This window comes from Macaca mulatta, chromosome 14 (assembly GCF_049350105.2).
Source record: "Macaca mulatta isolate MMU2019108-1 chromosome 14, T2T-MMU8v2.0, whole genome shotgun sequence".
NCBI lineage: Eukaryota > Metazoa > Chordata > Mammalia > Primates > Cercopithecidae > Macaca > Macaca mulatta.
The window spans coordinates 129,039,448-129,055,276 of record NC_133419.1 but is presented as its reverse complement, the minus strand read 5'-3'; the positions used below and the strand labels follow the sequence as shown (position 1 = coordinate 129,055,276).

Genomic DNA, 15,829 nt, shown 5'->3' with positions numbered 1-15,829 from the left:
TTAGCGCACATACAGGTAAGTGTTCTTGTAAACGCATATGAGCATGATATTTTAGGCCTTGAGAAGATTGGGAAGATACTACTATAGAGTCAACCCAGTTCCACTGTTTCATTTTTGTGATGATGATGAGGCTCAGACAGGCTTAATGGATGGTGCATTCTCACCAAGACAGCAGAAGAATGCTGGCCTCTCTCCTGGTCCACTGTCCTCTCCAAGCACAGTATTTGAACTATTGTAGGAATGGGATCTGGAAACCCCAAGATCCAGAGGTCACATGCGAACAGAAAACTGGCTTTCACACAACTTAAACACCAAAATATACACTAAAGGCTCAATCCTGCAGAATGCTTGCAGACTAAAGATAGCTCTGTGGGGACTCAGCCTAGCCAGGTAACTCAGGTGAATGACAGCCTATTCACAGGGAGGGTTTGGAGGAGCTCCTGGATCCCACCACCCACATGAAAAGAAAGGACTTTCACTCCCATCCTTGGCCTGGAGTGTCAGGTTCCTGCTCTAAGCCTGTTCTCGAGGCCTGCCATGCCAATCCCTGTGTGTATCTAAAGAGGTTAGCACATCCTGGGTACACAGACCACAGCTTCCTCCTTTTGCTCAGGGCCTGTGCGTAGAGTTTAAGCAGTGTGGAGATATTTCTTCACTTTTCCTTAGGGTGTCCACATCAAGACCCTGAGGCCATCTTACCACCCTTCTGGATCAGAAGAGGCCTTCAGAGTAAGTGGTAACTGTCCTGATTGGGGGGAGGGAGTTTTCTAGAGGGGAGCATCTCATTACTAAACCCAGAAATACAGAGACACTTGCATGCACACATCAACAGGAAGCAGAGAAACAGGCATAAAATGGCCCAGTGACCCTCACTCTTGGGTGTTGGCAGGAATCCCCTCTCACCTACTTCTCACCTACTCACTTTGGGTTTGAGGAACCCAGGCTCTTAGAGGCTCTTATAAGCTCCCTTTAACCCATTACAATCAGTTATCTCATCTCCAGATTTGCAAGTTCCTTCGGTTGGTGTCTTTTACCTAAGTCAGCATATTTCAAACTTTCATAAAAAAAAAAAAACTTAGAAAATAAAAACCACGACCCCACCCAGAAGATAAAAATCTCTTGACTCCTCTGAGCCCAACATCTTAGCCTCCTCTCGCTGAGCCCAGAGCAGGGAGTGGACTCCTTCGGGTTCTGGGGAATGGCGGGCTCTGCCAGTCCCCACCTCGCCAGCCTAATAGTTTCTCCAGACAAACACCCGCTTGGTGTTGCGCGGCAGCCTCGAAGCTAACCCCTGGTCCCATTCATTTCCCTAGGTCCTCTAAGGTCTGTCACGTTAGGGGGTTTCCCTCCTCCCTGCTCCTGGCCCCACTTGGCGAACCCTTTGAGAGACAGTAGTCAACCTTTCTGAAGTGAGACGCGAACCCAAACCCTCACCTTTCCTCCTGGGCTGCACTTTGCAACCTAGACCCAGGCGTGGCGGCGGCGGCGGGGGTGGGATTGGCCGGGCGGGCGCTGGGCGCGGGCTCACAGCCGGCCCCTGCAGTGGGGGCGGCTCCGAAGGACGCAGGACCCTCTCAGAGGCGACAGCTCCAGGAGCCCTTGTCCTGGAGCCGGCGCACGCCTGGGCGCGAAGGGCCGGGGCGCGGGGCGCTAAGGATCTGCGCGAACCGGGGCTGGGGAAGGTTCCCCGCCGGAGAGGCGGCGAGGCCGGCCCAGGAGTCCCGCGGAGCCGGCAGCTCTCCAGCGCCGAGAGCCGGGAGACTGAGTGCCGAGAGGAAGGGAAAGCGCTGACATGTAAACAGGGGCTTCCATCTGGAGGAGCCCGCTCAGAGAGAGCCCCCGCGACACACTCACTTGCACCCCTACCCTCCCGCGACGAGGCCACTTACCCACCCCAGGGCCCACCAGGCAGGGACCCGAGGGGGGGCGGCTGCAGCCCCCGCCCCCGCCCCCGCCGTGTTCGGCCTCTGCGGAGAGGAAGCCCAGTGCCCAGCGCTGGGGCCAGGGAGCTCCGGGTGCCGGTGGGAGTGGTGGACCCCGAGGTCTCCCGCCCTTGACTCGGGTCTGCACCCGGGGTCCCCAGGTTTCCCGCCTCCCCCTCCTGCAGCCCGGCGGGCAGCGAGGTGGGAGGGGGTCGGGCTCCACTTTGGGGCAGGGATTTAGGGGGAGGTCGCCCTCGATGAGGCGCCTGGCCGGCTGGCCCGCGAGTAGGACTCGCCACCCGAGCGCCGGAGGAGCCGGCGCGAAGCCGGGGCGAGGAAGGAAGGGAGAGCGGCCACGTCTTCCGGGACGCGGGCCCCGCACCTACCCGCCCGCCGCTTCGCCTACCCGGCCTGTCCCCGCCGCCCGCGCCCACTGCCCCGCCGCTTACCTTAATAGTCCCGTCCATTTGGCCAAGTCTGCAGCCGAGCCCCCCAATATTCCACACATTGACCCGGTTACAGCCTGACCTCGCAGCCCCTTCGGATTAGCCCGGCGCGGCCTCCCTGGCGCCCTGGGCCCTCCCTGCGTGCCCCCTGCGAGCGCCCTGCCCTCGCTCCCCTGTGCACGTTTGTTGTTGTAGCGGAGCGAAAGAGACAGTTAACCGGATGAAACTTTTTTTTCAGCTAATTTTGGGAAGTGACTTCACTTTGCGAATCGGGGAGGAAGTCCTATCTCTCTCTCTCTCTCTCTCTCTCTCTCTCTCTCTCTCTCTCTCGCCTCGAGCTCTCCTCTCTCTTCTCTCCCCTCTGTTCTCCCTCTTCTTCCCTCCCCCTACACCCCCTCTTCCTTCCCTCGGCTGGTCCTGCTTTTCGCATCACACACTATATAAATATACGCGGAGATGCCCAGACACATTCACGCGCTGCGCACACAGGATACTTGCTCCTGGGAGATAAGAGCTAGCCGGGAACAATGACGGGGTCCACGCCCAGCGTCCGCGCCCTGATTCCCGAAGTCTGCACCTCCCCCCCCATCACCTTCCCCCAAAATCCAAAGCCAAAGACCTTTGGCTTCTTTGCTTTTCCTGAGGCGGTTGGCCGAAGGTGGCCCTCCTGACTCATTCACTTTCCGTTTCTTCCCACAGATACGTTCATTAATGCTTTTTCCAGCCGGAGACAAACGTTTTGAGGGTAGTGTGTGTGTGGAGGGGGGGACGGGTACGGAGGGAGAGTTGACTAGGGCTGCGGGTAACCCAGCGCCTACTGCCGGGGACGCAAACCGAGGCAAACCAACCATTAAAAAGTGCATCCAATAAGAATTTTTCCACTCAGGCCCTCCGCTGCCGAGACGCGGCAGACTCCCAGAGCGGCTCACCCACTCATCGAAGCGGATTCTGGGCGGTTTCGGGCTGACCCGCGCTGTCAGGGAGCGGACTCGATTCCGGGGCGCATTGTTAGGAGAAGGGGCCCCTCGGGGCGGCGCGCCTCGACCCTGGGCTCCCGGTGCCCGCAGAGGGCGGAGATCCGCGGTGCCCTAGGCCACCTATCCGCATCTTTCGAGCCAAACCCCCGGCGCTTACCCGGACCCGACGGCCCAAGCACTGACTCCCAGGCAAGAGTCGCCCTTCCTGGTCCCCAAGGAACTGACACTACGGCGGACGTTCCCTCTACGACAGTCAGCAGGTCCCAGGAGCGCAGCACGCAACAGCGCAGCGCAGACCCAGAATTTTCCCGGGATGAGACCCGGAGGCCCGCGCTCTGGACCGTCCTCCCTACCCAGCCTGGAGGCCGGCGTTCCCCGGCCCACCCGGAGACCTCCCTCCCTCCCTCCCTCCTGGGTCGCCGCGCGCCCCAGTTGGAGCAGCCTCGGGGGCTGGGCTCTTTTGGCCGGACTCCCTTCTCCCGGACATCCAAAACAGGTTACCTTGTCCACGCTCTCCAGACCACGCTTTGGACTTGCTCACTTTTATTTAAGAGTCCGACGGGGGAAAGAGGGAAAAAAAAATCCAGAGGAGATCCAAGTCAATTGGAAGAAAAAATTTCGAAAGGGTGTCCACAGAGGCGGAAAAAGGTGACTTATTGATTCTTTATTTCTTCAGGAGCAATTGAGCCCGAGAGCTCACTCGCCTCCCTCCCTCCCCCTCCCTCTCTAGAAATTAGTCTCATCAATTCAGCTGCAATTTTGGGTTCGAATACAGACACGGGTCTGAACGTGACCAGACCTGGAGTGGCGGGTGCAGCCTGCCAGCAATTGAGACTCGGTGTGCGTGTTGGGGGTGGGGGTGGGGTGGATGGTGGGATGGGGGCCGGGCTGACTCCCCCCGCTCCTGTCTGCTTCTCAATCCAGGGGTCTGCTCCGGGGCTCCCCTGGGACCGCCACATCTGGTTACCGCTAGCGGGGTCAGTCCCCCCCTTTGCCTGGGGCCACCAGTTCTGGAGTTCAATTAAAAGAAATCAGGCTTAACCCTTTCCTCCCCGCGGCAGGCTGCCTGCCCTCTCACTCCTCCCTTCAGCGTTTCCACATGCTTTCCAGAGAGGAAAGAGGTTAACGGGAAAGGAAGAATGAATTACATCCTTTCAAACCCCAGATTGTTTCCTTTTCAGCCCAGGCTCTACCGACCTTCAAACTACAACAGAGCTTTCAGGAGAATGCGGAGACAGGGCTTCCCACCCGGACCTCACCAGAAACCCGCACACCCCAGCCACACTGCTCGTCTTTCAGGCAGAAAGGACTCCAACTCCACCACCAGGAGGCCCCCTTCCTGCTGCTGGGCAGTTGCAGAGGCTGTTCATGGCATTCCACAGGTGGTGACTGCCCCCCACCCTCCTCCTAGCACTTTAGAGGGTTCCTCTGTGACAGACCATGGCTAGGTTTCTCTTTCCAACTCCTGTTGGTCTGGCAAGCGACAGATCATCTTCACTACATTAGTCAGTAGTCACCCGAACATCCTTATACTGTCCCCCAATTCCTTTCAGCACCAGCTGCCTCCCCCATTGGAAGTGTTCAATATGGAACTGGATTAAAATGAAGACTTGCCCCTTAGTTTTAACTGTGGAACTTGATAGCACTTTCTGTTTCTCCAAAGCTATGGCAATTTCATAGTTTTGGAGATGGGCAGGGGGTAGTGAACAGGCTGGCACAGGCACCACTAGATGTATACACACAGGCACAACTTCCCCTTTGTGACTCATAGACTGGCACTGGTGCCACTGTTGTTGGCAATTTTCAGCCCCCTGGAGAAGCTCCTGTCCATTCACAGAGGTCTCCACCCAGAAAGAAGACCCCCACCTAACTGACTAGATCTCTGCAGGAATCTCAGATTTCCTCCATCCAGTGTTGGCATGCCAGTGGGTCAGTTTGCCCCACTCTTATGTAACTCGCGGTTTGATGCTCAACTCCACTGCTGCTGCTGTTTTTTTAAATCCTGAAAGGGGGTGGGGGAAGCGCACTAACCAAGCACAATAGTAAACAAGTCTACCCTGTTTAATGTGGTTACCACCAGACATCTGGAAAGATGGTTTGATCCTGGCAGCTCACATTGTTTTCACGAGCAGCCAAAGGGAATATTTTGAATGTTTGCATTGAGACAAATTGATAGAGAGCCTGCGGTGAGGGCCGCTACAAATGAAAACTGTCTTGTGTTAGCCGGGCAGACCTCCCCTTCCCTCTCTTCTCCCTCCTCTCCTCTCTCTTTCCTCTTTCCTTAGTCTCTGGGCCTAGCTTGGGGAAGGTTGCCCCTGCCCACACACTTGTGCACACCCTCTTTCCTGGCTCACCATGGCTCCAATGGCCTCACCCGTTCCCAGACTGGGCAGAGCTGCTGAACAGGAGCTGGTATGAGTGCCATCAGCGACAGCTCACATTCCACCAACTCAGGGTTGGCTTTCAAGTCAGAGGCAGCTCACAGCCAAGGAAGCTCTTCCCAGTGTTTAAAACAAAAGCTACCAACTGGAGAAAAAAGTATCTCAACAACAAAACAGCCCACCACATATTTCCAAGTCTGGGGTCACTTACAGAAAGCGTGCACATGGGCGTGAATACTCAGGAAATATTTGGACTTGGAGCATTTTCATTTGGAACGCTGGTGAGACGACTTGCCTCGCACCATTCGCACTTGACAGTATTTTCAAAGACGCGGAAGTCCTGCTTCCCCAGGGAGGGGAGCGGCGGGTCGAAACGTGTCTTGGCTCGCTCAATGTCAGCCCTTTTGACCCGGTCAAGACTTTCCAGACACGGGCTTCCCGGGCTTCTTCGGCCCCAGCCTGGGTTTGGAGTGGGCGGACCTGACGATCTGAGCCTGGTCCCTGGGGTACCAGACCCAAGGGTGGCTCCGTCACTTGAAACTCCGCAGGATGCCAGGCCTGGCAGAATGTCTCGGGCGGCTCCTCTCCCTCCGTCCTTAGTCCTCCCCTCCCACCCCCCTCTGGTCCAGCGAGGCCGCAACGGGTATCCGAGCTGGCAAAGGGGGAGGAGGAGAGGGCGGGAGAAAACGGGAGGGGTGGGCGGGCAAGCGCCAAAACTCCAGACTGCACAACTGCAGCTTCAAGTGTCTGGCCTCTCGCTCGAGGCCATAATTAATTTGAGATTTATTTTTATTGGAGAACTCGAGTCTCGTCTGACCTTAGCCAAACAAGGCAGCTCAAGCCGCCCCTGGATGCGCTTGAATGCCGGAGAATATTTCTGCAGGAAGCCTCTGCAGGCGCGCCTGCTTTGAATTTGTTTCTCAGACTCCATCTACTCACAGAGGGAAGGAAGATTTAGAACCTCTGCTCGCCCTGCCCTCTCTCCACGCTGGTTCTTGCCTTAGCGCAGAGCTGGTTCAAAACGCTACGTGGGAGGCCGAGGCGACAGGAGGGCCGGGGGAGGGCCGGGGGCGGGCAGGCTGGGGAGGAGGAGGGTCTCCAAACCCCCAGACCACGCGGCGTCGCTGAGGAAACCCCGGAGGAGTCCAATACTGACCAGAGAGAGCAGGCTGACAAGAGGTGGAGACCAGCCAGGTGTCCAGACCCTCGCCCAGTGGCGGCTCCAAGATGGGGCCGTTGGGATGGGGCTAAGATGGGTTCAGTTTATCCAGTCTCCATCAGCCCCCTCCTGCCAGCCTCCCCAAACAGCATTCATTCTAAGAACAGATCCATGTCCTTGAAACTCAGCTTCGCCGGCAGAACCACCTCAGGGGTGCGTCGCTGTGAACATTCTGGGGCTAGCAACCTCCTTTCGTCCGGGGGACAGGCGGAAGACGGCGTCTCCCCCAGAATGCAGCCTGGGCCCAGTCCTCAGGCTGGTAGGTGAAGGAGTTAGAGCAAGGAACCTGGGGGGTACACAAAGAGAAAAAAGGAGGACCCTGCCAGTCCCTCGGGGGTGTTGAGCTGAGGACGGCGAGAAGCTTTCAAAGATGTGCTCTGCGCGCTAGGAGAAAGTGCTTTGCACTCTGCTGGCATCGTGCAGGTGCGGGTCAGGGTTACTCCACTGGGTCTGCTGGTCCCTCCACACCCCCATCCTTAAACAAAATGTTAGGAATGGAAGTTCCAGTTTGAGGACCAGTGCACCTAGGTTTGAATTCTAGCTCTACACTTACCAGCTCTGAGGACTTGAACACTTCCTTAACCTCCCTGTGCTTCCCTGTCCTCATCTGTACAATGGGGTTATAACAGGACTTATCTCAAAGGGCTGTTGTAAAGACGAAATAAGCCTTTAGAACTTGCCTGGCAGCCAGCACAACTTTGCCATTACTATATGTATCTTGGCTCTGCCCCTCACATCACATTAACCAAACAACGCCTCAATTTCTCGCCTGCAGAATGGACTACCTCCTAAGATTGTTGTTAATATTAAATGACCTAATACAGACACAACGCTTAGAGCAGCGGCTGGCGAAGGTAAGAGCTGAGAGGTAGCTATTAATGTCGCCGTTGTTATCCATCAACTACTGCGTGTCAGTGTCTCCAAGAGTCACCCTCTTCCCTCTCTCCCTTTCCCTTGTTCTTCCCTGCCCCTTTCCTACCTAAAGCGCTCTTATGTGGGCAATTACCTCCTTTACCTCTTTGTGGGACCCCTCAGAGCCCAGACCACTATCCAGATCGTGACCCCGGTGGAGTGGGCACCCTTGGCCCTTCGGGGCCGGCTGGGTTCCTCCCTCATGGGGCCCGGGCCCCTGGGCCCGCGGTGTTTGTCAACAACTCCTGAGCCGGGTGCCCGCTAGGCAACGGCAGGGGCTTGGCAGCCTGCGACTGTTTGTGCCCCTCTGGCGAAAGTTCGGTGGAGGGAGCCGGCGGAACAGACCTAAGATTGTCCCTGCCACGCAGACCTTTCGCCGCCATCAATGCACCCCTTTGTGCAACAATACAAACTTTGTGGCTGCTGAAAAATCCATTTTTCCCCCTTGAAAAGAGCTCCTGCGGCGAGCAGCTTCTCTGATGGCCCACAGCTCCCAGACTGCCGTCTCCTCGTCCCCCAGGCGGGTCCGCTGCGCTCTCCTGGACCGATTTGCTTTGTCCCTGACCCGTGGCCTGGGTGGGGCTCCGGGGCTCCCACGTCCCTCTAGGGTTCCTCATCCCTGAGGTCCTGGGTCCCAGGGTGTGTGTGGACTCGAGGGTTCCTACGAGTGGGAGAGAGACTGCCCCTCGCCGCCCCGGGGCCATTTGCAGTCCTCAGTGCAGAGCTAGAAGTGAGAGCTCCTCTTGCCGGGCTCCGGTACCCCGAGTGGTGTGAGTGCGATGGGTTACGCCTTCCTAAACTTCTCAGGAAGACTGGGGACAGCGAATCCGTGAGCGCCTTAGTCTAACCTTAAAGGACGCTCCGTAACCCCCTGGGAGCCATTTGTTATCCATCCATTCACTGGTTATTGCTATATGAATCACACTCATTTCATTCATTCATTCATTCACTCACCACTCACTCAGGCATTATCTGTGAAACACCCCTTTTTGGGCCAAGCCTCTAGGATTAGGCCTTCCTTTCCTGAAGTGACCGAGTGGCTCCTTCAGACCTCAGGTGCGTGAGTGGGAAGATGCGTCCGTGTGACAAGTTTTCCTTTAGAGAGATCTGAGGAGGGTTGGACTCCTAATTGGGAACCCTTGGACAAGACGTGAGAGTCCGCACCCCATCGCACAGGCCCAGGCACTGTCATGGCATTCGCCCGACATTTGAGGGAGCTCAGCTGGGCCTCACGGACAGGTCTGGGGAGCACTTGGAGGCGGGGTTTCAGGATGGAGAGGGCTGGGCAGAGATCCGGGAAAAGTACGCGGGTATTCGTAGCACCGCGGAGATCCTTCCTCCTCCGCTCTAGGACTGACTCAGATGGTCCTGAGCTTTGGGTCCCTACTCGGAGGGCGTCAGGTCGCGGCTGTGTGGCATGAGGGGACCTAGTCGCCGCCTCTCCCGTGGGCAGGGCCTCCCGGCGCGCACTCCCCGCCCCACCCAGCCAGCGGATTTTCATTAAACTTGTAACCCAGGTGTCCCAGCCTCGATTTTTTACATTCTTGGAAACTGTTATGGAAAAGAAAAAACAAAAACAAAAAAAACAAAAAACCCTTCGATGTGCTGTCAAATATTGCAATCTGCGCTTCCGAGGGGCGGGCGGGGCCAAAGAAGGTGGGCTTGAGGGCTGAGCGCGTGTCAAACCTGTAGGAGAAGCGCGTGGCGCCCTCATATCCGCACACAACCCCACATACACACACCCACATGCAGACAGACGCACGCATGCACACATGTGCAGACGCGCTCACACACAAGCGCGCGCACGCGCTTAATGCAGGGAACCCGCTGTGCGCCAGCCGCTCAGAGCACACCACCCTTTGGGATCTGACGCTGCGAGCTGCTAGGTCTTCCTGCACAGGCTTCACTAGGCTTTCCTGCTCCCAGTTTCCCAAACACTAGCCGCCAGGAGCGTTGCTTCTCAACGTAGGATTCCCGAGGGTCTGTGCCACTCTCATCTGGCCCGGAGCGCCCTAGCTTGAGATCCAAGAACCGAGAGGAGGGCCCACTTCCACCCCTACCCCTTTTTCCCGGGGAAAGGGAAAAGGGACCATAGGTCCGGGTGGGGTAGAAGCTGGGGGTCATTACCTGTTTAAAGATGCTGGCATGTCTTACCTTGACGTAAGACGACGTGTCGGGGACTGTCTGAAACATCGTGGGTTGCTGAGGAAGGGTCGGGAACGCCCAAGAACCAGCCTGGGAGGGAGAAGCCTCGGTTACCCGCGAGTGGAGCGAGGGGGAGACGGTGGGATGGTGGCCTGGTGGTGACGAAGTGGGGATGCAGATGAAGAAGACTGCAGGGGTTTGGGAGGCTCAGATCCGCCTATTCCGGCGAGGGAGGGTCCCAGTGGTTGGGTCTTGACCATTCTCCCTACGCCTCGGTCCTGTCCCCGGGCTTCAGGCCAGGGTACGGTGAGGACTGAGAGCCACCTCACACCATTGGGTTTCCTCCCTACAGTCCTTTTACTCTCCCCTGCCCGAAATCAGACAGTCGCCTCCCCCAGGGCCTGGGCGGTTTCGAACTGGGGATGCCCGCAGCTTGTTCTGGAAACTCCAGGATGTTCTAGTTCTTGGTGTTGAGGAGAGAACGCGACCAGGGTAGAGGCAGGACTCCCCTTTCTTGCAGCCCGAGGAGCAGAAGCTTACAGAGCTGCCAACGCTGCCCCGCAGGGCACAGACGTGCTTGACTCCCTCACCACCCTTTCTTTGCCAGCATCCAGTGCTCTTCTCTGCTGGTGGCCCGGCGACGGAGGAAGACTAACGCAAGGTTAGGGAGGTCTGTGGAGGCCCCTTTCTCAGAGCCCCCTCTCTTTTAAAAGAAAATAGGTTTTTGGGAAGAGACAGCTACAATGACTGTCAGGTCCTCATTTTTAGAGGCAGGAGAGGTGGTGTCTTACTTAGGTCTGATTATTTGGGCTGGAAGGCGCAAAAGTCACCCTAGGTTGCCAGGTGCCTCTGCCTGAGTGGGTCTTTCCCTGACTTAGCCCAGTCTGGCGGCCGTATCTCTTCTCTTCCTTTCCTTCCTTCTCTTAACCATCTTTAACGTGGCAACTCACAGCTTCTCTGGCGGCCAATGTGTTTCTGATAAAGCACTTTTCTCCCCACTAACAAATTCCAGCTTTTTTTTTTTTTTTTTTTTTGCTCCTGAAGCCACAAAACACACACACACGAGTGCAGGGACAAGGTACATTTCTCGAGCTCAGAGGTTCCCTTCGCTTCAGCCTTTCCCCTAACCCCAGCGATCCCGCCGGTCCCCTGCATTTGTTTTTGGAAAGTCGTAATTTACAAGAAAACAGAGAGGAAAGAAAGAGAAATAAGAAAGCCCGAGAAAATGGGAGAAAGGAGGAGACCCCAAAGTCCCGCAATTCCCGACTACAACCAGAACAATCAGCGAGACACACAGAGGCGCCCCGAGCCTGTATCGCCCGCAGAGGATCGGACACAAGTGGGCACTCACCTTAGGCGCCCTTTCCTGCTAAGCCCGCAGGAGGGGAACTCCGGGTAGCTCCAGGATGTATTAGTTCTCGGTGCCTGTCCTGTGTGCCCAGAGCTCCCAGAAACTTGGCAGTGAGGAGTTATACCTGCTGCCTGCCTGGAGTCAAAGTTTGCCTCTCTCCAGGACCTGCAGATAAGCAGCCTCAGCTCCGGCGCATCCTGGGGGGCTGCAGGAGCCGCTATGCAGGAGCTATGCGTACACTGCAGCTTTCCCCTTCGCTGCCTCCCGCCAGCTCTCTGGGTCCCACTCCCTCTTCCTTTCTCTTTCCCCTTCTTGTAATTTGATTTCCGTTTTCTTATCAATATTCCAACTGCTGTCTGATGAATTGTTCTTAATAGTACAGTCACCCGTCTGCCCCAGCTGCTTTTCTAGAAACCACTGTGTGTTACTAGGAAACTTTAAAGAATGCTAGAAATCATGCACACATATCATAAATATAGACATACAACTAAGCAAAGCCAAAAGAAGACATGCAGACCCACGCTTCTTTGAGCTGATTATTTATTCTTTGAAAGTTCTAGATTATCGATATGCAAGTAATCATTCCTCAAACTTGATATTGGTGAAGTTCTCTTTTACTTTTTGAGCCTTTAAGGTTTTCCTTCTTAAGGTTACTCCTCCCCTTATTGAGTCCTATTGCGCCCGCCCTCCCAACCACCACCCAGAATACACCTCTTTTTGATCTACTTTTTGTAGGTAGTATCTATAAGAGCAAAGTGGATTGCACATGCCATAGAAACAGCCCTACTCTGAGGTTTTAATTAAAAAAAAAAAAAAAACAAACTCCAACAATTTGAAAGCATTCTTGGTAAGGAGTTGTTTCTGGGTTGTCAAATTTGTGTTTTCTTATAATTTGGAATGTTGCTCATTCTTTCACTTGAATGGAGCTCAGATTTCTGAGTCAGCGCTCAAATGGGCCCTTTCTGCTGCCCAATCCCAGGGCCATTACCCACAAAATAGAACCTGCATTGCTGAGTTGCTTGTGCTTTGGGGTGGGTGGATCTCTGGCAAAAGGGAATTGTTCACAGTTGTTTCTAACCAGGGGGCAGGACGGGGGGCAGGGTGGCAGTGGAGAGGTGACAGGCAAGGATGGAGATGGGACTATGTCAGTTTGCAAAAACTGACCTACTCAGCTTCCTGCACCTCTCTGAGTTGGCTTCTGTTTCTCAAGCGTTCTCTTCCTTCTTTCTTGGGTATCCAGATCCCTGACTGCTTTGCTCTGGAACCTTCGAGAAAATTTATTTAGTACCTGCTCCCCCCACCCCCTTCTCCAACTGCCCAACTGGCTCTGGACATTTCTGACCAAAAGGCAATTGCTGGGATTCCATTTCAGGAGAAAACGCACTTATCACCCAAATCTCCCCACGTGGGGGGTATGACGGCTGGCGGCAGCGTTATTCGTTATTTCCTTCTCAACAATATCCCGATTTTTCTCTCCCATCCCTCCCCCAGAGTTCCACATATTGAAACATTTTGCTGCTTAATAAGAGCAGCCGGGAGAGCAATGAGGTGAAAGGCCAGGCTGGGACTGTGACTGAGGCTGCCTGGGCTGGGCGCAGAGGGCTGGACTGCCCCCGCCCTGCACATTCCTGACCACTGCTTAGGAAAACAAGATGGGGGGCCTGGGGAGAGGAGGGGGCCTGAAGGACTAGAGCCGCTGTCCCAGATTTTTGTTCTTGGGATTTTTGGGGAGATCATATTCCCTCCCAAAGAACAAGCATACTATTCCAAACAACTGCAAATAAAACAGTAGATGCCCTCTTATCAGATAGTGCATCCTAGTGCATTTTAAAGACAGATTCTCTTTAGGAAAGCTGGAGATTTGCAAATGAAGGCTTCAGCTGTGTTAGAGAAAGTGGGAACTAAACAAATTGTTGAATATCTCACCATCCTCAGTTTTTCCACTTCTTCCCTCTCTTTCTCCTTCCCTCCCTCCCTCCTTCCTTCCTTCCTTCCTTCCTTCCTTCCTTCCTTCCTTCCTTCCTTCCTTCCTTCCGAGAGATTTCTAAGAGATCACTTGGGTACATCCCTCTAGATTTGAAGCTCTTCCTTCTTCACATTTTCACAGTTGTTATTACATCCTTATTTGTAGATGTATCTGTTCAATGTTTGTCTTCTCCCAATACCTTGTAAGCTCCCTGAAAGCAAAAGTTGAGCTTGTTTTGTTCACAGTTAGACACCTAATGTCCACATTGATATCCTTAGGCAGAGAAGTGGAACAACTATTAAGCTAATTCCCTTCCATCTAACCAATAACTCATAAGAGAAATATAAAACAAACAAAACAAAAGCGTCACATTGTTATTAAGGAAAAACTGACAGGAAAGTTTTACCTGAATAATACTGACTCATTTTCTGCTTTGCAGGGAGGGTTACATAAAATCAGTGTTCATGGGTATGCTTCATTTGTGCATAAATGGTTTAACCAGAGAGATCATGTCCCTTCCAAGCACCCTGGGGGATGGTCACAGATGGAGGGTCCAGTGTCCTAGGTTTTGTACGAAACTCCTGTGTGCGTGTGTGTGTCCTATTTCCCATTCTTCCTGTGACTTCAGAAGCCAGAATGGGTATTCATTCCAAGGGTTAGGCAAATGATCAAACTCGTGGTGATCTTAGTTAAACAGGTGAGCTGAGAACGAACTGAGGAATAATCTGAAGTCCATTTCAAATAGGGTGTAAGAAATGGACATACACCTGGAAGCCTACTGTGTGTGTGTATGTGGCAGGGGGTGGTGATGGGAAGGGCTGTGACACACCCACTGGGAAAGTGAGCCCTAGTCACCCAGTCCAGGGTTAGGTTTGGGGTAGGAGTAGGACCCAGGCTGTCTTATTTTTCAGGAGGATATGGCCAACTCCCTTTGTCACCTGGAGCCTTCAATTCACCAGAAGAAAATTGCTGAAATTGGTAACAGCTGCCATGAAGCAGGAGCAAGAGAGAGGCAGCTGGAGGCAGGGAGGACTCATTAAAGCCAGCTTACCCCTCCAAAGGGAGAATGGGGTGGGGAGGGGGTTCTTGCTCCACAGTTTTTTCCCCTCGCCAGCCTATACCAAGCTGCTTCCCTGGGCCACAGATTTGCAATGCAGAGCCTGGGTAGCAAGAGACTCTGGTGTGGAGGTTACAGCAGCAAGAGATTGGAATCCAAGAAGGGCACTTCAGTAGGAGAGCAGGGGAAGGTATCTGGGCAGTGCCCCTCTGGATCATCCACGCACTCCATCATTCTGAGCAAGACAATTAGGACTTAGCTTCCTTATTTGGCAAATGAGAGGGCTACATTATATCATCATGAGATACTTACAAATTTGAACATGCTATACTTCTGTAAGATTATTTAGCCCGGGGAAAAGATATGAGCAAAAGGCAAATTAATGTTCTAGGATTAGGAACTTTGGGTTCCAGTCTTGGTTCTGCTCCTGATGACTGGCACTGTGGGCTGAATTGTATCCTCTCCAGATTCACAAGTTGAAGCCCTAACCTCCACTACTTCAGAATGTGATGGTGATGGGAGACAGGGCCTTAAAAGAAGTGAACAAGGTAAGATGAGATCATAGGGTGGGCCCTTATCCAATATGACTGGTGTCCTTATAAGAAGAGGAGATTAGGTCACAGACATGTGCGATAACAGAGGAAATCCCACGTGAGCACATGGTGCAAAGGCAGCCACTGACTAGCCAAAAAGGGAGACCTCAGAAGACACCAACTTGCTGATAACTTGATCATGGACTTTTAGCCTCCAGAACTGCGAGGAAATCAATTTCTGATGCTCCGGCCACTAAATCTGTGGTACTCTGCACAGCAGCTCTAGTAAACCAATGCAACTGAGGAATAATATTTTGCCATGATTTGGTTTCTCCAAGTAAGTAAAAGGGAATAAACAATGGTGACTCATTTCACTCAACCCTTCTAGAACCTACTCTGATGATCAGTATCTATTATGAACCCACAATGTGTTGTGTTTGGTTTGTTTTGCTTTGCCATGTGTGGCTTTGTGTATAAAGCAAAGCGATGCTCGTATCTTTACGGTTCCTTCCACTCCACATAAAGTCCAAAGCCACCCTGAGTCTCTGCCTCCTTTGTGGATTTTCTATTCTTTTTGCTTTTAATGATGGTGAAGGAAGAAAGCCACTTCCTGTGCTTCAAACAAGCAATTTCAGATTTTAAAGGGTAGCCAACAGGGAGTCACCCTCCTTATCTCTCATTATCTGCGTCCTCTTGTAGCCCTTGACAGGCTGCAAACCTAGATTGAGCTCCCGGGCATTTCAGGGAGAGAGAAGGGGTGGGAAATCTAGTGAGCGAGATAAGTTCAGGAAATAGAGGCAGTGACTAGAGCAAGGACCATGGAAAGAATGATCAGACAGGGGTCGCTTTGGATTCCAGGATGTGTGTGACCTTCAATTCCCATCATGTACCAACACACACACACACACACACACACACAC

General features: G+C 53.7%; 1 protein-coding gene and 1 long non-coding RNA gene across 7 annotated transcripts in view; one reads left to right on the top strand and one right to left on the bottom strand.

The window, feature by feature from the left end:
• The window catches only part of FLI1 (Fli-1 proto-oncogene, ETS transcription factor), a 127,202-nt gene extending 115,533 nt beyond the window's left edge, over positions 1 to 11,669 (bottom strand). For 2 of the 6 annotated variants that reach the window (XM_015116091.3, XM_077964649.1), the window contains exon 1: positions 2,372 to 2,576. In XM_015116091.3, coding sequence (XP_014971577.2) covers positions 2,372 to 2,389 — 18 coding nt within the window. In that variant the 5' untranslated portion in view covers positions 2,390 to 2,576. Of the gene's footprint in view, positions 1 to 2,371; positions 2,577 to 3,502; positions 3,704 to 10,011; positions 10,155 to 11,353 lie in introns of those variants that run through there. The other 4 variants (XM_028834150.2, XM_028834151.2, XM_077964648.1 and 1 more) reach the window with 4 other exon arrangements.
• Positions 9,791 to 15,450, top strand: LOC144334495 (uncharacterized). The gene is made up of 2 exons (XR_013404389.1): positions 9,791 to 10,500; positions 14,231 to 15,450. It is a non-coding gene; the product is annotated as an uncharacterized LOC144334495 (long non-coding RNA).
• The last annotated feature ends 379 nt before the right edge of the window (positions 15,451 to 15,829 follow it).